General features: G+C 45.4%; 1 protein-coding gene across 5 annotated transcripts in view; it reads left to right on the top strand.

The window, feature by feature from the left end:
• Positions 1-23,846, top strand: part of ME3 (malic enzyme 3) — a 378,039-nt gene that overhangs the window by 202,462 nt on the left and 151,731 nt on the right. For 2 of the 5 annotated variants that reach the window (XM_010973388.3, XM_045509048.2), the window contains 2 exons: positions 6,346-6,469; positions 7,155-7,352. In XM_010973388.3, coding sequence (XP_010971690.1) covers positions 7,170-7,352 — 183 coding nt within the window. In that variant the 5' untranslated portion in view covers positions 6,346-6,469; positions 7,155-7,169. The other 3 variants (XM_045509046.2, XM_045509047.2, XM_045509049.2) reach the window with 3 other exon arrangements.

Here is a 23,846-nt window from a genome sequence, read left to right as displayed (position 1 = left end):
CTGAAAAGCAAAAAGCCGTCCCTCCCATCCGCATCACTTGGATGCTGCTGGATCCGTCTCCACTTGTACCCTTTGTAAGCCTGTCTTCTTTTAGATTTGAAACCCAGCCCCAGATTCAAGCTGTGGAGAACTAAATCCACCTGCTCTAAGAAGCAGGCATATTCCTGATAACAAGTGGCCTGCAGAGAACAATGGGCGTGACCTGGAGGGAGAAACACTGACCTTTCGGTCAGAATCCACATTTGGTTTCACAGCCCAGTGAATGGCTGCTCTGTGTGCTGCTCAATGACACAGATGACATCCAGGGCAGTAATAACCCACACAAGCTGAAGCTCTAACCTGTGAGTCCACAAAGGAAACAAATTACATCTCTTTGGGGGAAGGCTTAGTGAACCTGGCAGGGGGATTTGAGGCTGAATACGAGCTGAAAGGAGGGGCTGAGTGGTTAAATCTTGTGAGAAGGGAAAACAAAAGCCAATTGAAGCGATCAGGAGCTGAGGAGAACCCCAGTTCCCTAGGAATAGCCGGTTAATCTCACCAGTTATACACACAGAGGAAACCTCCTTGAAAAACACTGAAAGCAAAAATAACCCAAATTCTAGTGAGATCCTTAGGTTTCCTCCAGAAAGCCAGTGATTGCTGTCCCACTGAGCAGTAAGACTGTCATCAGGCAAAACCGTTTTTCCCCCCGGGATGGAAGTGTGTTGGGACTGATGAAAAGTCAGTGAGGAAGCAGGAGGCTCTGCTCATTACAGTTTAACGAGCTGGGAGCTGGAGGAGGGAAGGAGCTGATCTGGCGAAGCGAGGTCAGCCAGTGCAGGGGATGCTGAATGGGCCAGATGGGCGAATCACACCCTGGACAAAAGGCCCACCCCTTACCCCGCTGAGCCACCGCCCTGACCTCCCAACAAACACCCAGGGCACAAATTTGTTCCCCCTTATCAGCTGCTTAGTCCAGCAGCTGCTGCCGTGAATTTGTTTCCGCATCTTGCCTTTTTCAAACAGTTGCCTTTTTGTCTAACTTCTGTGTGAGGAGAGAGGAAGCCGAGGGGGCTAGGAGTAAAATGGAGGGATGGCGTAGTGACTGTTAGAGGACTGAGTGATGGAATAGTGTTTCAAGAGGGGCAGAAAATAGATTTTTAAAAACAAACTCTGGGAAACCCAGAAACCTAGAGAGTATGTATACAGGAAGTGCTGGTTATGAGTTCTCTCCCTGGTCACTCTGATCAAGGACGTTTTCCTCTGGGCATTCCTGTTGCAGGACGGAAGTAGGGGCAGGTATGAAATGGATTATAAAATGTTTGTGCCTAAACCAGCCATGAAAATATGGTCCAGGCCAAGGAAGGGAAGCCAGGATCAGTGCAGAACTAAATGAGAATCCCGCAGGAAGTCTGATGAGAAAGCAGTGCAGTATGTTGTATCCTTCTGTCTGGAAACAATTATGTTTGGTACAACAACTGCTTGAGTGGAAGGCTGAATGAGTTTATAAATAAGAATTTCAAAGTGTTTTTGTGATAACAGTATGCAGGGATCACTGGGTCTGGCGGCCACCTCTGTTAGAAATGTGGTTACTTCAAAGATTTTCTTCTCTTGTTAGAATTTGGTATTACAAATATATGGCACTGCAACAAAGGAATAGAGAGACAGAATGCAATGCAATAGAAAAATAAGAAACATGTTTTCTTCTGCTCCCCAACAGAATTACTCTTTCATTTCTCCTTGTGACATTTTCAGAATGTCAGAGAACTGTTTATGCCTGTTTAATGAGACAGGAGGAGGATGGCAGGGAGGTGGAGAGAGGGATAAGAAAAAAGGGGGAATGAGTCAGTTATCCTGGAAACAGCTCCAAAGGAGGGGGTCAGAGGGATGGGACGCAGAGGCTCTGTGGTCCCTCTGTGCCACTTCGTCCTTCCCTGTTCCGGTGAATCAAATTCACTTCCGTGTCGTGTAGGATGCAAGGCTGAAGAGTGGTGATGAGGATGATAACTGAAGATCAGATGACCGCTACCCATTTAGTGCTCGCCCACACCAGGCCAGGCTGAGCACTTCCCAAATGTAAGCCCTTAGTAACCTGGTGACCACCGTGGCCTCCAGAGCCTGGGTTTAAATCCTGGCCCACTTCAGCGAGTTGTTTGACCTCTCCAGGTTTTGTGTCCTCAGCTGTAAAACGGGGCTAATAATTGCACTAGTCTACATCAGGCAGGGTCCAGTCAAGAAGGCCAGACTACAGTAGGCACAACTCAGAAAGAATTTAATAGGAAGAGCTGATTTCACAGGTGCTAGCGTGCTGAATGGGAAAGAAGGCCGTGCTGAGGCAACCACAGAGAGTAACCTTAGGAAGCAGCTCCCATCTCTAAGGCTGGAGGAAAGGGAAGAGGCTGGGACCATGGAGAAAGTGACCCACTGTTAAGTTTGCAGGGGCCTGGTGAGACTGGTTCTAGAGCGTGGAAGAGGCTGGGACCAACGGCTGATGGTGGGTGAAGCGCTGTGGCGGGGGTAGGGTGGGTGGGGGCAGTGGATACTGAAAGGAAATAATAGGAAGCAAACAGGAGGACATCCCTCTCTCCAGCCTTCAGTCTCCCTCTTGTGCCCCCTATTGGCAGAAATCAGTAGAAAACCTGCTGCCCCAAAATAACTGATTTGCAGAGTAAGAACTCCAGCCATAAATCAGAGAGTAGAACGATTGATGTGGAGCTGAGAGAAATAGCTTAATAATCAGCTCAGAATTTCATAGGAATACTATGTGAGTATTTCTCATGTTATTCACTATTAACTACTAAGTGAGTTGACATTTATAAACCTAGCCTAGCATGTGCTAAATGCATTATAATATGCTTAGAAGAACAAATAGATAGATTACTCCACCCAAAACCAATTGGGAAGTAATATTGGAATTTCAGTTTTGTCCATGAAATCAATGGGCATTAAAGAGGTCACATAAAATACCCAAGGTCACACAAGCTCGTCTCTGGTGAAGGCAGGACTGTCTAAATGCAAAGCTGTACTTTTACTTCTGGGAGCTCCTCTGAGGCTCAGAGAAGAAGGACACATAAATATATCACTTCACAGAGAGACAGACTGTAAAAGTGCAGTTGGAAAGATACAGATAAGAGAGTTTGGGGAGCATGTGGGAGAGAGGGAGAGGTGCCACTGGCTGGGGAACTGGGGGAGACTTGCTGGAGGACATGGTGTGTGAGAGGATTTGTAAAGGAAGGACAGGGCTTCAAGTGGCAGGTGCTGGGAGCAGAGGAAACTGCTTGAGCAAAGACCCAGGGTGTATGCAGAGTGGCGTGTATGAGGGCAAGGGGGAAATAAACGTTCCTCACCATTCTTTTTTGTATACTCAGTAGAATTGAAGTGTCTCCAAATATTCCTAGCACCGGTGTGAGTTAAAGAGTTCTTCTAGGGCAATCACAAACATGAAATGTGTAGAATATTATACATTTGTGAAGCAATGGGATTAGCTGGAAAATCATGAATTTTTAATTCACCTCCATTTAAAAAAAGCCTATGTGTAGGGTCATCGAAATCAGCTTACAAAAGACAAATGGTCTTGTATCAAGACAGCCGACTGAACTAAAACTCTAATTTGAAGCTGCTTTGATGCCCTTTCAACCAAATTTGGTTTCAACAAGTCCACTCCTTAGAAGTATGCACAAGTTTGATTCATGTCACTTTTATTTAATTCAACAGACTGAGTGCATTCTTGGCACCAGGCACTGTCCCAGGTACTGGAGACACAAAGACTTGTAAATGGTGGTTCCAGTTCTCAAGGAACTCGAATCTCGTAGAGCAACAGATAGATATGCAAATCTCTGTGAGCAGAATGAAAGAGCAAAGTGCACTGGAAACACGGGAACTCTGATCCGGGAGGTTGGGAATGGGATTCCTTCCCGGCCACCCCAGGAAGCAGCATGGCAATCATGGCAGAAGTCAGTAAATGGGATGTGAGGAGAGAGGGGCCAATACAAATTATGGAGACTCACTAGTTCTATCTAGTGCTGGACGACAGGCTGGCTCGCTAAGGAAGTCAGAGTAGTATGGAGCTAAAGAGGTTCTGAAGCGTTTCTATGGCTCTGCACCTGGCCTCTGCAATACTATGTTCAGCTCTAAAAGTGAGGAAGTTGCCATGAAACCAGAGATGGAAACCACATATGCCAATAATAACAGCTAATGTTTTCTGAGCATCATGCCAAGCCCTTTAACATAAAATGAGTATTATATCTAGACTTGCAGTTACTCGTCAGTCCCCAGGAACCATCCTCCCTTCCTCTTTTTAGTAGTAGACTTCCCCACTGAGCTTCAGCAGAGGGCATGTGTGTCTTTCCTGTTAGAGACATTGTTTCCAGACTTCCTGGTAGCTGATGTGCCTGTGTGACTTAGGTTTTGCCAGCAGACTGTGAACAGAAGTAATGTGGGCCACTTCCACATCATTTCCTTAAAGCAGTGCCCTCTACTTCCTCTTCCTGCTTTCCACTGGCTGGGATGTTGATGCGGTGTTTGTGCTTCCGTGGAGAGGATGACACACCCCAGGAAAGAACCAGAGTCCCTGGACGGCTCTGTGGAGCAGAGCCACCGCCTTCTGCTGCTGCACCTGGTGAACCTGCCTTCAGCACCATTCGTCAACTTGGCCAAAGATCAAACACACACGAAAGAAAAATAATATTGTCAGAATGACATCAGGGTTAAAAGAATATAGGTGGGGACATGTGACAGAATGAGACGTAAGCTGTATGTGCTTTAGTGAACAGATTGTACAAGAACTATATTGACTTATTTGGGAACCTTTGTTTACATCCTGGTTTCTAGTTGAGTTTCAAGTGTTTGAGGTTACCTATTAAGTGTCCTCCAGGTGAGAGGAAGGTTATTGTATTGAGGAAAGGCAGACTTATTTAACAGTTTCTGACCATCTGCTCTGTGCCAGGTACCAAAGATGAAAACACACACACACACACACACACACACACACACACACACACACGTACACCCTACTCTTAAGATGTTTGTTGGCTGGGGGTAAGATTGGCAAATACAAAAACAGTGTTGAGAGGAAAATATCAGTTAATACTCTTGGTTGCAAGCAACCAAAAATCTGACTCAAATTGGTTTAAGAAAAAAAGAATAATTTATCGGTTTATGTAAATGTACAGTCCAAGAATAAACCAGATTTCAGGCAACTGAAATTGGCATCTCCATGTTTGGGGCCTGGGAATCTATATCTTGCTCCCCACTTCCCCTGATCAGGTAATTTCAATTCTGTTTTGGAAAGTACTGTTTTATTTAGATCATTGAGCTGCAAATTAGAGTTTGGACTGAAAAGGGGAGAGAATGAAGGAGGAGATGATCATTTCTGAGGGAGAGGAGAGAAGCCTGAATTCAGGCAGGGGCAGTCCCGAGAGTCATGATACCTACTTTGTAATTAGAGCAGAGCCAGAACGCACAATCTGAAGTCCGTCTGCAGAGGATATTTCAAGGGGCATCAGTAGAAGACCATGCCATCTGTCTGGCAGTCAGTCCAAGGGTTCATAATCCTTATGAAAGTGGCTGTCACTTCCCTTCATTCACCCAACAGCTATTTATTGTGCAATTATGTACCAGGCACTGAGGTAGGCAGTGAGGTTCAGGGGTGTAAGGGCAAAGAGCCTTCCGTCATGGAGTTTACATTCTAGGGGAAGACAGACCATAAACAATTAGAAAAACAAGCTAACTACTGGGTGTGTTAAGTTTTATGAAAGGAAAAAAAAATCCTTCACTACATAGTCCCTAGTGGAGGCTGACATTGGACGGAGTTGGGGAAAGGCCTTCCAGTTGACAACTTAGTGGAGACCTGAGAGAATGAGCATTCCAAGCAGAGGCAATCGCAAGTGCAAAGGCCCTGAGGTGAGAGGGAACTGGGTGGGGTGGAAACACAGAAAAGAGCAAGTGTGGCTAGAGCTCAGTGTGAGGGAGACTAGAGCAGGATGAACCTGAAGTTTGTAGGAGCCAAGCTGTGGGATAACTGGTGGGCATCAAAAAGAGTTTGGACTTTATCCCACATATAATAAAATATTTGCTTTAAAAAGAATTTTCTGACTGTGTGGGAAAAGTGTAAAATTAATTCAGGACTAGATGGACCCCAAGGTTGTCTGGGCAGAGCAATCCATGTCAGGCTCCATGGGGTCCCCTGTGGACTCTGTATGAGTGAAGTCCAATAGAACTTTCTGCAAAGAAGGAAATGTTCCTATCTGTGCTGTCCAATCCCAGAGCTACTAAGTGCAAGTGGCTCATGACTATGTGATATGTGGCTAGTGTGACCGAGGAACTGAATTTTAAATTTTATTCCATTTAATTTGTTTAAATATACAGAGCCACGCGTGGCTAATGGCCATTGTGCCGGACAGGACAACGCAACACTGAGCATTGGGTGCCGAGGATTTCTTCTTGGAATCCCGAAGCCAGGACCTTCTCCAAATGGTGGGATTGTAAGAGGGTATGTTCATCCTAAATGCTAAGCTCCTCTGTGCATTCGGCTTGTCAAGGTGCAGAGGCTCGGAGGCATCCTGAGCTTTATTTTGTCTCTTGGGAGGCACGTGCCCACGGCCGTGAGGCGCTCCACGCGCGCCCTCGGGAAGCCCCGCACTGCGAACAAAGGTTTCGGACCGCTCTCTCCTGAACGCACCAGCCTCGCTCGCTCTCAGCTGCTGGCGCGGTCCAGCCATTGGCAGGAGGGGATAACGGCCCCGCAGCGCCTCGCCCCGCCTGTCCCGCAGCCCAGCCGCGTGGACATCAGCTCCGGGCGCAGCGCAGGTGGGCTGGGGAAACAGGGGACCAAGGCGAGCCACCGAGCGGGTTTGGAGGTTCGGGTACCTCTCTCCGCGCAGTCACTTATCGAGGATGGCGGCGGGGGCGGCGCGGGCTATCGACCGCACCGGATCTGCTTCCTGAGCTTGCTTTCGCTTTGCCCGGAGCTTGGCGAGGCCTGTGCACCGCCAGGGAGAGGAGAGAGCCGTGCAGGTGGCCGCGGGGGAGGGGCTGGGGTCGGCGCCTTTAACCCCGCGGGACACCTCTGCCCTTTCCCCGAGGACACGTCCCTGGCTCAGGCTCGGTGCCTCGCGGGGCGCGTGGGTGCTGGCTGGCCGGAAGGCGCCCCTGACCTTGGTTTCTCCCCGTGCCAGGTCTGCGCAAGGACCATGGGCGCTGCGCTGGGCACGGGCGCGCGGCTGGCTCTTCTACCGGGCCGGGCCTGCGGCGCGGTCCCACGCTGGGCGCCCCCTGCGCCCGCCCGAGGCTGCCACTCCAAGCCCGGCCGGGCGCGCCCTGTGCCCCTGAAGAAGCGCGGATACGATGTCACCAGGAACCCGCACCTCAACAAGGTAACGGTCCTAGAGGGTAGGATGGCCGAAGCCGCTATCCTGTGGCCGGCAGGAGGGGCGCCCCGCCCCCTGGGCCAGAGGAGGATCCTCCCAGGCACCCTTCCAGAGGCTTTCCATTTTTGCCTTGGGGAGGCTTGGTGTAACTCTGTTTGGCTTTTTACTACCCCTCTTCTGCGTGGGAAGAGGTGACCAGGAATGCAGGGAGCCTAATTTCTTCTGTAAGAACAAATACAGACTGGGTTAAGGTCCTTATGGCCAGTCCAGCTTGGGGTCAGATCTCCCCTTGATGCTTACTAATTCTGTTAATCTTAGGCAGTTCATTTAACCTCAGTCAGTCCAAGTTTCCTTATCTGTAAAAGCAAAACAGTTGTCTCGGGAGTGTTGTGAGATTTAAAGGGAAAATGAAGGTAGAGTTCTTAGCGCCGTACTTAAAACCCAGTGAGAACAAATGTCAACTAAGGTTATAATTATTCTGAGAAAAAGATTAATTCGAGCAAGGACAAGAAAGTCTAGGGTTATAAAAGGTTTAGACCTTGAAGGAACATCAGAGATCCTAATTCAAACCTCTCCTTTTACAAATGAGGAAACAAAACAAAGGGAACTTGCCCAAGGTCACTAACTACTTAGTTCTGGCTGTGCCACTGGAATCTAGACCTCTGGCTTTTGAGTCAAGTTCAACCCACTGCTAACACAGTGCCTAAGAGCACACACATTTGTTTCTGGGAGCAGAGTTTAGTGCCATTGGTATTAAAATGCAGGAAGCAAGAGACTTGGATTTGAGGCCTGTCTCCTGATACCTCCTCAAATTAACTTGGGCATCTCATTAAATTTCTCTGAGGTTTAGCTTTCTCCTGTTTAGATTGGCTATTATGAAAGACTCACCATTCCTACCTCATTCAGTTATTTTGACCATCAAATGAATAACTGAATTTGAAATCATATTTTAAACCATATCAAATGCTTGATAAACAAGTAATTACTACAAAATAAAATTGTCAATGATTTCTTTCAATCAGGATTGTGGAATTCCAGTGAGGAAATACTTCTGAAAAGGTGTTTTTGAGAAATAGGAATAATTGTATAAATACTAAGTATTGTGATTTTTTTTTCCTACAGAATTAGTAGAAGCTAAGAAAGAAAATTTTTCTCTCAACCTCCACCTATCACACTATGCCCCCTGCTTACCCCCAAAGAAACCCTAAATCCTGTGTATATTACTACTTTGGGATAGATAAGGTGCTTTATGAGTTTAAAATTTACTTTAGTAACAAATGTTAGAAAACTCAACTTAAACTGGCTCAGCAAATAAAAGCCTTTTTTAACTAAGTATCTGGAGGAAGGGAGAGTTGCAGGCAGGGTTGATCCAGCAGTCCAGGTCGCATCCCTAAGGATGCAGGTTCTCCCCGGCTCCCTGCTCTGCTTTTGCAATGTCAGCTGCATCCTCAGACTCCATCCAGTAGAGTCTTTCACAGGCCCCCGTCTCCTTTTCTCACACCACACCATACAAGACACTTTCTTCTGGTAGCTCTTGTAGAAGATAACGGACGCTTTCTCTAAAGCCTCAGAAAAAGTCTATCTCATGGATTCTGATTGAACTCACTTCCATTCCCAAACCAATCACCATAACTTAAGTCAGTCAGGACTCACTCCTGAATTTAAAGATAGAGTTTAGGTAAGGGGCACCCATACCAACTGGTTTAAAATAAAGGGGATGTGGTCCCCGCCACCAGTAAATCTGCATATTGTCATCAGAGGGAGGAGGTATAGGTGCTGGAAAGCAAAATAATAAATTCCCACTACAGAATGATTGTTTTAACAATAATTGCTTTAGAAATACTGGCATATTGCCAGTTAGCACTTAATTCTTTTTGGATAGTTTTTAAAAAAAGGACTTGAATTTTTTTTTTTAGCCTTAGGTTTATGATTCCCTGAAAGCTGTTTTGCCCCATCACTTGTCCCTGATGTAAATGCTTTTCTTCCTAAGTAATATAAATGAGACATTGTCCATAAATCTAGGGGACCTGACCTTTCCATGATGTTAAAGATTTTTTGTATATCCTTGAAGTCAGCTGATGCTGGTCTGGGGTGAGGAGGGTGTCTGGCGTGATGATGAGAGAGAGCTTGCTGGCCTTCCCCATTCGCCCTTGGGGGAGAGGGGAAACAATGCAGGGAGGGAGCAGCACTGCCTGGGAGCTGCCCCTCACTTCTGCCTGGAATGCCACCCGCTTGCTGTCCTGCTGACCTCCAGTGCCCAGAGAGTTTCCAGGGAAGGCTTGGAGCTTGGCACTTTCCATGAGCCAGATGGGGAGACTTGCTGATTTAGAACAACTGAGGTTCTCACTGAGAAAACAAGAGAAGGGCAGTTCTGAAAGGGAGCTGTGCCTAGTGGACTGATCTGCAGGTGGATTTTTTTCTGTTAGACTCCAAGCTCCTCCAGGGCTGGGACTGAGTTTGATGCATCTGTGGCTGGCACTGGTTAGTTTCTGAAGAATCTAGCAAGGGCATGAATATGAAAATTAACTTTACATTCTTGAAATGTTCTCAAGGTTTGCCTCTTGCTTTTGAAAGGTAACGTGAGGCATTTAAGTTGAAGCTTGAGGGCAGAGGGTTGTCAGGAGATGAAATTCTCCAAGAGAAAAAGAGCTATTGAATGGGCCAAGCATCGCTGCTGTTGTGTATCACCGGGTCTGGTCCCAGCTTTGCCATAATCTCTCTGTGTGATCTGTGAAGAGTCTCGTGAGCCTCTCTGCCCATGTCACACCACTGCTATGAGGATCATGGGAGATCCCTGTGAAATCATCTTGAAAACTGTAAGGCCCTAAATATTAGATGACCATGTTGACAAGTTCCAGAATCAGGGTGGGAAGGTTCCTTAGATATGATCTAGTCTGGAATTTTTCAGACTGTTCAAACTATGGGACATGAAATTAGCTTAGAGTCTAACCAGCATTTTAATTTATAAAATATGGGTTAGAATAGAATTTAAAAATAATAAATGCATTAAACCTAGGATTGTACCAAATCACCATGTGAAATGCTGATTTTTCACTGTAGGTTTTCATAAAAAAGTGTTTTTGAAAATCACTGTTCTCATCTAGCATCTCATTTTCAGAAGAAGAGACAGGCTGAGAAATCAAGCGACATCACAGAGATTGTCACTGGTTGCAGAAGTGGGCAAAAGAAGCCCACCTCCTGATTTTCAGGCCACTAAATTGTGATGACACTTCTCATTTGTATCTGCTCCGGCTGATTTAGGCATGTTCCTGGCAGAACTGGAACTAGAAAAGTCCGAGTTCCCTACAGGAGTCTAGATTTTCTGATTGATTCAGATGCACCAATGCATCAATTTCTCCTCCCCCTACTTTTTTTTTTTAACTAATACTGTGTCTGTCTTCTAAAAATTAAGTAATGACCTCTTCTGTTATCCATGTGGATTGTGGCAATAGAGTAAATCTTGGATTACATATTATAAGATATCAACTGTATTTTACTTATATTAAACAGGCAATTACCCCATTTTATAGAGTATCATCCCCATCCTATTCATGTAGCAAGTGAGCCATCAAAACATTGCTGGCCTCTGCTTACCTCTGGCCTCTTTTGGGAAGGGCTGTTCTAGTCCCACTGCCCAAACTAGACTTGGTTTCTGCCCCTCCCCCGCCCCATTGTCTTATCACATATTGTTTCCATCTGGCACTGAGCACCCTGTCTTCATGGCTGGTTAGCTTGTCTTCCACACTAGCTAGACCCTGAGCACCTTGAGGACAGAGACTGCCTTGTCACCCAATATTCTCTATAGCTGACTTGAGATGCTCAGTAAATATTTTCTCTTTAAATAATCTCAGTTGAGCCATAACTCCCTTTCCTCTCAACTTTATGAATCTTAACATCCCTACTTTACAGTTAGCCTAATGCTCTTGTTGCCTGGAGAAGTGTCTACAAATAGCCCTTTGGGAGGAGACACACCTACCTGACCCTAATCTTCCCCGACTTCAGGGCTTTTCACTGAAGGGATGTATTATTTTCCAGAGTGCGTCAGCCTCCTCCTTTGGCCCACATGCCAACAAGGATTCTTGCCATAAACTTCCCTTGACTTTTCACCTGCTTCTCTGCAGTTTTTTGATATCTTGAGCTTGATGGCCAGGGCAGCAATGAGTGAAAGGTGCTCGGTCCAGTCACTGGATATGGGCCAGCACATTTCATGCAGCGGGACCCTCAGAACCTGCAAGACACTGTGGTCCCTTCCCACGTGGACTGGGTGCACTTAGGTTAGTGCACGTGTAAAGGCCTGGCAGCCAGCACTGCAGTGTTGGCTGCACATCTGAGGCTGCACGGGTTTCAGCTCAATCCCTTCTGCATGCAGTGGTGATTTACTAGTCTTCCACACAGCTGGGATTTGCCTTTGACTAAAGTATATGTTTTTGTTCAGTGCCAGCTTAGAACTTGATCTTGCCTCCTTTGGGTTGAGGGGAGCCTGTCATCACACACTTGGCTCATTGATCAGTCAGGAGACGATGGCTGGATTGTTTGGAGGATTAGAAGTTTGTTGGTGATGCTGTTTTCTGCCATGAAGGCAGATAATGTAATGTGTCTTCCGGAGACCTCTGCTTCGGATGTGAGGTTGGGCTGGCCCCCTTTGATTGATAAAAAGCAATGAATTATTGAGTAAACAGTAGTTCCATAAACAGCAGTTTGCCCTCGACCTCTTGTGCAATGAATCAGAGCATTGAAGCTCAAATACTGTTTGGATATTTTAAGAACAAACAAGCAGAGGCAGGTTGGAATTAAACCCTTCCCTGTCGAATACTGTCCTGGCTTCATGGGATTGATAACATTTGGTGTCAGGGCTTTGTGGTTGGAACAGCTAAAAGAACTTATATTAGGTAGGCTCAAGATTAGGCAACTGTGACAAAGCAAACCCCAGACTCAGAGGCTTAAGCAGAATAGAAGGGTATTTCTCTCATAAACAAGTCTGGGTAGGCAATTGTGGGTTGGTATGTGGCTTGATTTTGTTGCTCTGCTATCCTCAGTGTGCATCATACAGTTCATGGTCCAAGACGGTTGCTCTAGTGTCTGCCATCAGTTCCATACAGAAGCCAATCAGAAGGGGAAATGCACAATTTGGACATTGCAAATGTCACTTCCATTCACATCCAGTTGGCCAGGCTTGGTCATATGCCATACCCAGCTGCAAGAGAACCTGGGAAATGTAATTGTTAGCCAGGCACCCAATACTGGGCTAAAAATTCTATACCATTAAGGAAAAAGAGAATGGATGTTGAGGAAACTGCCACAAAATGCTTTTCTGAAACTTTAATTTTTTTACTGCCAGTTATATTCCAACCTTTAAAATTCATCAGTTTCTCTACAGCCTCTCTACCACCAGCCTTGTTCACTCCTTCATCATCTCTTTTGTAGATTAGGCAAGTGCCTCCTCCTTGGTCTCCCAACTACAGGTCCTGTTCCTTTCAATCCACTCCTTTGTGTCTGTTAACCACACCTTGAGAGGTTAAAGTCTTGCACATATCCTTAACCACTCCCTTTCTTTCAGACCCCATATCCAGTCCACTGGATAATATCCAGTCCACTGGGTATCCTGTCACTCTGTCTTGAGACCAGATCTGGAATCCAGCCTCTGCGCATCCTGGGTCCCACCCTGACCTAAGGTGCTGACAGTTCTCTGTGGGACGAGTGCAGCGGCCCCCTTGCTGGTCTCCCTGCTGCCATGCATGCTCCTCTTGTTTATTCTCCACATAGCAGCCAGTGCGATCCTTTTAAAACTAAGTTTGATCATGTCACTCTTCTGCATGATTTCACCCTCTCTGACCTCACCCTCACTTGCTGCCCAAACCATGCTGGCCTCCGTGCTGTTCCCTAAACACTGCAAGCATGCTTCTACCCAGAGTCTTTGCACAGGCTGTTCCCTCTTCTAGAACACGTGCCCCCTACGTAGCCACATGGTTAACTCTCTCACCTTCTCAGTGAGACCTACTCCCACCAGCCCGTGTGAAGTTGTAGGCAGTCCTTTCAACCTTCTTGGTCCCCTTACTGTGGTCTACTTTTCCTCCATAGTATTTGATACATCCTGACATACTATTTCATTTTCTTACTTCCCATGCTTCTTGTTTGTTGTTTGCATTCCCCCTCTATAATATAAGCTCCATTTAGGCAGGGATCTTTGTCTTATTTGTTCACTGATGTATCAAGGGACTTAGAACAGTGCCTGGTCCATAGTTTGGTACTCAGTAAACAGTTATTGGATAAGTGAATCAGTCAGAGAGACATCTGCTGAGGCTCCTCTCTCTCATCCCTTCCTTCTCCCCTCCCCCTTCCCCCAAGCTCCCTTCTTTTACTCTGGGGTCTCTTCTTCCCCCTCTGTGGGGTTTACATGCCTAAGAACACCTGTATCCAGAGTGTGGCTAAATCTCCCATCAGATCTTTGTGTACCCAGAGGCTCACTTTCTGTGAAGACTGGAGAAGCACAACACAGATGTTTCCCTTTGTTATTCTCCATTTTACCATCATTAAACCAAGCCTGGGAAAAAGAGGCTCTCGTCAGGAGACACAGGTGGTGCCTTGACACCAGAGATGATTGGAGACACTCTTGAGGCCCACAGAAAAAAACAAAGGGAGGATGTCTAGGGAGTGGACCAGTGGTAGGAAACCCCAGCTTCTGTCAGGATCTCCAACTTCCTAGAACTTCCACCCTGTACTTTGGGTCCTGGTAGCCCCCATCCCTGCTAAGGACTTTGACTCCCCCTGCTGCAACGCCCCTGGAGAAGACCAGGGAAACCATGTTATGGACTCAGTGTCTCCCCATGCCACGTGTTGAAGCCAGACCCCACGATGGATGATATTTGGTGGTGGGACCTTTAGGAGGCAATTAGACCTGAAGGTGAAGCCCTTATGATGAGATTAGCGCTCTTACAAAAGAGACTGGCGAAAACCTCATCTCCTCCCCCAATGAGAAAATACAGCGAGGAAACGGCCGTCTGCAAGCAGGGAGGATGGTCCTCACCAGGAACAGAGCTGGCCACACCTTGGTCTTGAACTGCCAGCCTCCAGATCTGTGAGAAGTAAATTTCTGTTGTTTAAGCCGCCCTGTCTATGGTATCTTGTTATAGCAGCCCAAATGGTCTAAGACATCGTACTGGAAACTGCCTCACATCCGAGGGGTCAGAAAATCAAGGAAGTGTGGGATGGGATTCCAGAAGTGCAGGAGGAAGGTTTGCCACTCTTAGAACCTGAAGTTGATGCTCAGCAAGTGTTTCTCATAAACATGTTATAAATAGTCGAATTGTTCTCCAAAGACAGTATATTATGCGTTAGATTAGCATTTGTGTGATCATTATGAAGATTTCAGAAATGTTGGCATACGTTTATGAATCCTTAATTCAAAATGCAGAATACCAAGTGGAATCTATATCCATAAGCATTACTGTAAAAAGATGTAACTTTATAAAAAGACTTGAAAGTAAATGTGTGAAAATGATTATGTTGGGGCAGTGGAATTATGGGAGATTTATTTCCTCTTTATATAATTTTCTTTAACGTTCCATTGTTCTTTAATGTTCTTCAATTTTAGGTTATAGTTTCTATTGGGAATTGAGTTTCTACAGCCAAGTAAATAACATTCAGACCAAATTGTGGAATTTGACCCATCTGTAACACAATGGTGGCATTATGACCCTGTGAAATCCCTCTAAAATAGTCTTATTTCAAAATTTGCTTGCATATAATTAGTTATCTTCTAGAGGCAATATGTTTAGATTCATGTAATAAAATGTTAACATAGGAACCTGCCACCTGTTCTCAAAACAGTTGTAAACAGCAGTAACTAGATTCTGTAAGCAACAGCACTGGAGGGCAACCCTGTACAGAAATACACGTTGTCTGGCTCAGACCTGAGCCAACTGGCATCGAAGTCAATCTAAGTCTGGACCATCTATATGGAGTTTCTGTGGATTCTTTTTCAGGCTCATCTTCAGTCTCTGTTTTTAGTTTCTCTTGGTCCTCTTGGGCCTTTGTAGGCTGTTGAGGTTATGGCTTGATTTTACTTTGCATTTTTAGTATTTCTACCAAAGTTTTCTTTTGTCATGTACTCTCTTCTTTCCAAATGCTTATAGAGATAAGGGGGAAGAAAGGCCTTTTGATGCATATGGCCATCGCAAAGGGGTCACTAGTGTGCAGCACTTTTGTTTGCAAGGGCGTTATTATAGTCAGCCTTCAGACCTTCACTTTGATGTGTAGAGAGTACACAGGAAAATCCTTTGGGGTGGTGTCCACTGCCTCTCTGACGGAGAGCACAAAAGATGCTCTATGATTGTGTGATGAAAATCTGAGAGAGAGCCTACGATTGGGGTGCCAGGGTCAGCGGTTAAAAGCATGCATTCATTTTGTACCCAAATGGTTGCCTGGCAGCCTGATGAAAACACAGTTCCTACCAAAAGGACACAGTAAAGAGTAAAATGCACTCAGTCACTTGAGGAGAGAGATTTTTGGTGGAAGGATCATCAACTTTTGAGGAGCTTGAATAAGAGAAAATCAAAGCTACAGTTTCTTTTAAAAGCGTTATTGAAAGCTGGAGGGACCATCGGGGATAGTATTGAATGATGAGCAACTTGAGAATATTAGCTTTTTGAAAGCATTTTGTCTGGGTTCTGTGTTGTTGCTTGGTAGTGATCTACACGAAGCCCATAGCATAATGGTCCTGAAACACACTCCCCTGCGGGGTGGAACTCTGGAGAAGGCAGGCTCTGTTGGTTCCTTTGTTTTGTTTTGCCTGTTCTTTCAGAAAACAGTAGGAGGAAGCCAATATCTGCACAGGGTGGGTGCCTTCTGAGTTGCCGAGCTGTCCGGTGACTTTCCCAATGAGAGAGAGGCTGCCAAGTTCCCTCAGGACTTAAGTGGAGCTGGGGGTCTCCAGTCACAGCAGACAGCCCCCATCCCCCCTTTCTCTGGTTTCTGAAGGAGGTGTTGAGGATTCCAGCCCAGATTCGTATTACACCGAGTTTCCTTCAGTACTGGAATGCCTTATGGAGGGAGCCCAAATCATATTGATTAGAGCTGGCTTTTTTTTTTTTTTTTTTGGATATATGATGTGCCAGGAATTGTTCTAAGCAGTTTGTACACATGAGCTCATTTAATACAATATCACAACGCTTTGACATACACTGTTACATCACAGAGGAGAAATCTGAGATGCAAGGAGGTTAGCTGGGTTAGCTAACTTGCCCAAGGTTAATTAAGCAGCTCGTAGTGGCAGAGCTGGGTCATAAACGTAGGCCATCTGGTTTCAAGGCGCTGCACTGCCACTTCCTGTGTGCAGGTGCCCTCTCACTGAGCCTGGCATGTAGAGTCTGATGCTCTGGGGCCTCGCCAGGTAAAACAGGGGGCGTTCCTGCTGTGGCCCTCTGATGGGCTATGATCACACCCACTGGATCTCCTAGAATCAGAATCTGGGAGTTGGAGGGAACTTAAATATCTCTGGATCCCTTCTCTTTGCTCTCTAAATGTGTGTAATTCTCCCCAAGACTCATTTTTTTTATTTATTACATTTATTCATGAGACGTTTGCTATTGTATTTTAGACAGTGGGAACTTAATGGTGAATATGACACTTCTGTTGCCTTCAAGGAGCTTATATGTAAGAGGGGTCGGGGGAGCAGTTAGTAAGCAGACAGTTTCAGTTCAGAGGCCGGTGTAATGAGGAGCATATGGACTAGTGCTGTGGGAGCTTGGGAAAGGGGTGCAGAAACCCTCCGTCTGGCAGTGTTGTCAGAGCCGACACCATGGAAGAGGAGGAGTTGGCAGATGAAGGTGGTGGAGGAAAAGCTGTCGAGGTCAAACCATGAAAGGAAATGGCTTTCTCTCTGAAAGCAGCCACCTTTTGTGATTGTGCAGCAATTGAGCAATAGACCCATACTTTCTTTATAAAGGACCCCATTTTCAGAGAGCTAAATAATATTGTAAAAACCTCTAATTCTATAAGTAGAGTTAATAATATATCTCCAGGACTGTGACATGCCTTTGATTTCGTTCTTTCCCTTGCTTTTGTGTTGCCTGGCTCCCAGGGGGCACCATTCACATTGGGTTCATTTATCAAAATCTTTAGCATACTTCAGGGCTCAGCTCTCCAGGGCCACCTCTGCCATGCTGCTTTCCTTGATAATGCCCCATGGAAACGCCTCTGCGCTCCTCTGGCATTTAGCTTGTGTAGTCGTGGCTCTTTTCCACATTTGGTCCCAGTATACGTTTACAGTATGTGTGTCTGTCTCCGTCTTGACATCATCTTCAGAGCCAGGACCCCGTCTTAGGCACTGAATGGCCAGCACAATGCCCTCTTCATAGTGTACTTTCAATAAAAATATGTGCATGAGTCATATTTCATATTCCCTCCTGGACAAATCAGAAACCACTCTGGTGAAGACTGATAACACATACCCCCATCTGCTGTCTCTTCTAAAATGATGGTGATAATATAACTATATTTATATCTCTCTATGGGGCTTGGAGGATTTTGAAAGCCAAGAGAAATCTTTTATTTTGGTCATATAAATTTCAGGAATGCGTTTCTTTAAGAGAGTTTTCTGCTTTGATGCTATGCCAGGTGCACATCATCTAAAGAATAGTACCTTTATGATCAGATTATTTATTCTCATCCTTGAAGCTGCTTTAATGACACTAGATTTAGACCTGCTGTAACTAGCAACAGGTTAAAGGATTCTGGAGGCGAGGAAAAGCAGTCAGCTAGAATCAACTGTATGTGACACCCCACCCCACCCCCACCAGCAGCAGCACCAGGGTGCAGCCTGTGACCAGGTATTAGGCAGCAGAGCACACTGGCTATGATCTAGGGATTTGGAGTCCAAGAAGCCCAGGGTCCAGTTCCAGCTTAGCCATTCACTAGATGTGGGATCTTGGGAAAGGCCCTTCATCTCCCTAAGCCTCAGTTTCCACATCTGTGGATGGGATGATAATAAAATATACCCACTTCACAAGGTGCTATTATGATTCAATGAAATAATGTATGTAAAGCACATTGTAAGTGCTTGATTAATTCTCAACGAAGCCACATCTCTAAAAGTTTTGCTCCATTCCTAACATAGTGCAAAGCCCTGTGTGGACCTCAGAAGAAGTCACAGACTCAGTAGGGTTTGGACCTGATCCTTGTCCCTCTAGAGCATCCAGTCCAGAAGGAGAGGGGAAGACTGAGGGATCCATTCTCATTGTCCGTGGGCTTGGATACACCTGATTGGCAGAGACTTGATAAGAGAGGAGTGAGTCAGGGAAGAGGCAGGTTGGATAGGGTCTTTAGTGATAATTTCTGGGTACTTGATGGAGCTTAGGCTGGATGATTGAGACATTTGTCTAAAAGAAACTGAAATGAAAATGTATTTCTCAGCAGAAAACTCAGTAGTGTTTGAAGAGCTGGTACTTCTGAATGTTGAAGCTGCTGTTGAAGGAAGTGGTTGCCATTATCCTTGTAAGGAATCTCAGGATTTTGCCCCCAAATTTTGGTACATTCTAACCAAGGTTTTTAAAACTAAGGCTGATCCAAATTTAGCTGGATCTTTTTCATCCCTCAACCTATCTGTCATCTCCCTCTAATCTATCCATCTACCTATCATCACTATAGCACTCCCAGTCTCATGAGATCATGATAACAAGACAGCAAGACAAGAGAATGTCTGCTCTGGTAGTTTAGCACTGCAGTGAAAAAGTTCCCTCAAATCCAGCTAAAGAGGGCGTGGTGTGGCTGAGGCTGCTTCACCTGGCAGGGAGTTTAAGATAGTCCTCCATTCTCTGTGCACTCTGCTGTGAGTAATGAATACATAATTGCATTGGCATATTTTAAATGAGCATCTCTCCCCTGTTAGAGCCCAGGATGAGCATTTCCCAAAAGACTATTAAGAGGTCATCTTGTCCAGCCCTTTGTCTTTGAGCAGATACTATCCTAACATGTTACCACATTTCACAGATAAGGGTTCAGAGGCCCAGAGGGGTTGCACGTCCTGCCCAGGAAGTGAGTTTTGGGGGGGTGACTCTGGCCCTCTCTTCGCCCCACCTGTCTTTGAAAGGTAGCACTCCGCCTGCTCTCCTGAAATAGTGCCTGAGTCAGCCTCCGTTGATTAGGCAGAGTGCTTTTAAATCTCCCCTGGAAAGGAGATGGGTTAATATTAAGCATTACCGTAAACTGCAAACCTAAACACCTGCTGGTGCCGCCCCGGCTGTCACTCCTGTGTGTCCGTTTCCAAGGGGTAGACATGCTCCTGACTCCCATCTTTGTCTCAGTTTTTCTTTCTCTGCAGTAACGTGATCTTCAAGACAGTTCACAAATCATTTGACAGAAAGCTCACTCCTCACGTCATACCCTCCCTTCTTATCTCTTTTATTTTATTTTTGGGCTCTTCTAGCCCATAATTATTTGTTTTGACTGGTGAAATCACTGTGGTCACAGGGCAGTGAATAGCAATGCAGTTGCCGCCTGATAAAGCAGGTGCAGAGAGAGATGGTGTGAAGAAAAGCCTATTAACAGCCATTTTTAGAAACAAGCTTTGAAATCCGCCTGTCAGAGCTGCAAGATGTCCCCTTTTCTCACACTCCAGGAGCTGGTGGCAGCTTCTCCTGTCTGAGGAGCCACAGAAGCACGTCTGCCTAGCCAAGCGTGTGGGAGAGGAGGGCCTGGGTGCCGGTGGGACAGTTGGCCAGGCTGTGCCAGGAGGGAGGGCCTGCCGAGAGAGGGGTGGTCCAGCCTTCTGTAACCAGCCGGGCTGTGGTCTGCACAGCCCTGAGCATCCTCATCAGCTGCACAGAGTCAGCTGCCTCCTCTGGGACTCATAATTGCTGGAATAATAATATTAGAAATAATAATAAATACTCACCCAACGCCCTGCACTCCAGGTATTCTTATAGGTGCTTTACATATATTATTCCCAAACAGAGAGAAAAATTATGAAAAAGATACTTTGCCTACCATTCCCTCACCTCCTGTTTCCCTGGCCTCCCTTACAGATTTCTATACAAAACACCCTGAGGGTATTCATGGTATCTCTAGGATGCCCAGGGCTGCCAACCTAAGGGACCTTTTTATCTTACAGAATCCAGCTTCCTGTCCTGGATCTCATCTCTTCTTAACTTTTTTCCCTGCCTCCCCATCCATCCATCCATCTGTCCATCCATCCAACCATCAAATGTTTATTGAGTGCCTACCATCTACCGGGCATTGTTAGGTGTTGGGAATAACACAGTAAATGAGACAGCTCTGATCCTTTTCCTTGTTGAATATCTAATCTAGTAAGCAAAGAAACAAAAGTATCCAGATGGTTATTAGTGGTAGAGGAGAAACGAACAGGGTATGGTGTGAGAGAATAATAGAGAGTCTACTTCAGTGGGAAAGGAGGACCTCTTGAGAGGTGATATTTGAGAAGACACCTAGAGAAAGAGGAGCCAGCGTGAGGAGAAGCCAGGGTGAGAGTGCTTCAGGCAGGGGGAACAGCACGTGTAGAGCTGAAGGCAAAAAACAACTTGGCGTGCATGGCAGGTTCTGGGAACTGACAACAGACAGTCTAATGGGAGTGTGGTGAGCAAGAGTCTGGGGGAGGATTGCCTAAAATCAGGGTAGGGAGAGCTCAGGGGTCTTAATTCCATGTAGGACCTTGGTGTCCATGAGATATGGGCTAGGTTTCACCCTCTGTAAATCAGGACGCTATTAAGTTGTTCTAAGCAAGAAGTGACACGATCAGCTTTACATTCATAAAAGACGTCTCTGGCTGCCTCGTGGAGAACATACTGGAGGGGCAGGAGTGGAAGCAGGAAGCCCAGTTCTTTGACTGCACCAAAGGAGCGGGAGCGAGAAGGGGTGGGATGTCGGAGCCCGGGACAGGAGCGAGGTGGTTGGACTGGAAATAGAGTCTGAAGGTAGGATGACAGGACATGTGCCCCTGTGTCCTTCTTTAGATTCACCCGGACTCAGTCTGTATTTTCCCTGCTGTGCCATGCCCACCCCCTGCACACAGTTATCACCACTGTTTATTTCAGTTCCTTCCTATCTTCCTCAGCAAACTTCATCATAACAAGGAAATGGAATGTTTGTGTTTTACCTTTGGGGCTTCCTGACTGGTCACCTCATTTGACCCCCACAAAAACCTTGTGAGGCAGGCATTATGACCTTTGTTTTATAGGGGGACATTGGGGCCCTGAGAACCTAAATGAATTGCCTGTGGTCTTCTAGACAATGAGGGACAGCAACAAGATCCAATCCTGATTTCCTCAATCCTGAGACCATTCAGGTTTATTCAGGAACATCTGTTGAACAGCTACTATGTTCCAGGCACTGTGCTGGGTTCAGAAAATAAAGAGAAGAATCAGTCATGTTCCTTGCTCTCAAGGAACGTAGAGTTCAAAGGAAGAGACAGACAAGCTCATAAATGTGATGCAGTATAGTAAGTTTTATATTATATTAAATATAAAGTTTTATATTATATTAAAAGTATGTTATTAATAATGTCCAAGTAATTTTTACCTTGGTGGAGAGAAGAAAGGTTATGTTTCTTTAAGTGGGTGACTTCTGATCCTTATAATAAATTACATAGATAATGTGTTGTATAAAGTGAAAAGGAAAATTTGCTCTGACCTCTATCCTGAGGCAACTACTCATTTTTCTTGGTGTGTCAGTGCTAAGACCTCAAAGACATACAGGGATTCCCTGGTGGATGAAGTGGGGGAAAGATGTTCCAAACAGATAAAGCAGAACTGCATGGTACGTGAGGGGCTGCAGGTGATTCTGAAGGAGGACTGGGTGTGTGCAGTGACGGGGCTGGATGGCAGGCGAGGGCCAGACCTGGGTGTGGGGCTGCTCTTTGCCTGGGTGATGAGTTTGCCCTTAGTCCTGAAGGTGAGGGGGACACTAGAAAGGGACACTATGGACAGATCACTGTGATCCCAGAGAGGGGCCAAGAGCGGAGGGAGATGAGGAGGACCTGGTGTGGCCAGTGGTGTGGTGGACACAGATGTGAGAGGTGCCAAGGACGGAGAAGACTGTGTCCCTTCCAGAACTCCTTGACCTCCATTGTAGCAGCAAAAGGAGTCCAAGATTTATTGTCAACTTTCCAAAAAAAAAACCCCTAATGGAAACATTATATTTTTCTACCATAAATTTATACAGCTTAATCAGGATATCACATTCCTTTGTCTTTGCCTAGAATTAAACAAAATAAAGCTATTAATACTGATGATTTCATGCCAGTATCACAAGTTCTGCCTGCCAGTTATGTGGGTCTTAAACATTGGAAAATAAATGTAGTATAAATGAAGGATTTTTTCAAAACATGAAATTCCTTAAGGAGTGCTTTGGGACTGCTGAAAACTTGATGAATTACTGACTTGTGCTCTTGTTTTATGTTTTATGTTTTTTATGTGTTTTATGTTTTATTGTGACTATTGGTGTCATTGACCTTTATCTAACTAACCATCCTTGTTCTGGTGCTGTTCTCGTAAAGCAACACTCTGGTTGTAACTTTATCTCCTGAAGTGAAGAGAAGGCACTGACTCACTGAGTACATGATCACATTACTGGCATTTTTGTCATTATGGGGACACTGCCCAGCCTCCCTTGCGGAATTGGCATCACTGCCCTCCCGTCACAAAGACATGAGTGAGATGTTTAATGCCTATGGGAGCTCAAGGGACTTCCTTCTTCTGTGTTTTCCCTCAGGCCCCTGGAAAAGTAATAATTCCTTACATTGAAAATGGAGAGAATGTTCACAGTTTGGAAAGCATATTTTCTAGATGAAAATTTCTTTCTTCTGGGTATTTTTATTTGTTTGTTTATTTGTTTGATTTTGGGAAGACTTTAGTAGAATAGAAACAAGAATTTGAGGTTCATGCGACATGAACCTTCCACAGATTTGGCCCTCCATAGGCAAGTATTGCCACTTTCTCCGTTGGATTGGATTTTAGCTTGCCTTTCTCTTTGCTGAGTCCTGGTTTGTCTATGAACTGTGATCCCTGGAGAAGGAAAATAGAAAATCAGAATCTTGCAGGAACAATTTTCTTGGCTAATTTGACTCAGTATCAGCCACTTGTCTAGGTAAATAACTATTTAAAGGTCTTTAAGAAGAGGTGAGGTTTTAATAGAATTAGCGATAAGGATACCATAGTAAGCCAACTCTTGTTTTCTGCATAGTTTCTGGTGTCATCTGAGCAAGGTGATCTTGTCACATCACACACGTTGTGACTCTAATCATGAAGCCATGGACAACAATAGAAAGTTCAGTGATGAAAACAAGTTTCCCAGAATGAAATTCTTGGGAGGCTAGTAGTCTTAAGATTCTTGCAAAATCATAATAAGTCTTTGGTCTTGCACAATGGGTGTCCCAAGTCTTTGATCTTGTGTAGCTTACTCTGTGTAGTATAACTCCAGTGGTCATCTTTAATTCACTTCCTCTTCAAAAGAGTGGATTTTTATAAGGGGGGCTGAACAATATAAACATTT

The sequence above is a fragment of the Camelus bactrianus genome, chromosome 10 (genome assembly GCF_048773025.1).
Source record: "Camelus bactrianus isolate YW-2024 breed Bactrian camel chromosome 10, ASM4877302v1, whole genome shotgun sequence".
NCBI lineage: Eukaryota > Metazoa > Chordata > Mammalia > Artiodactyla > Camelidae > Camelus > Camelus bactrianus.
This window is presented reverse-complemented; position numbering and strand designations above follow the sequence as displayed.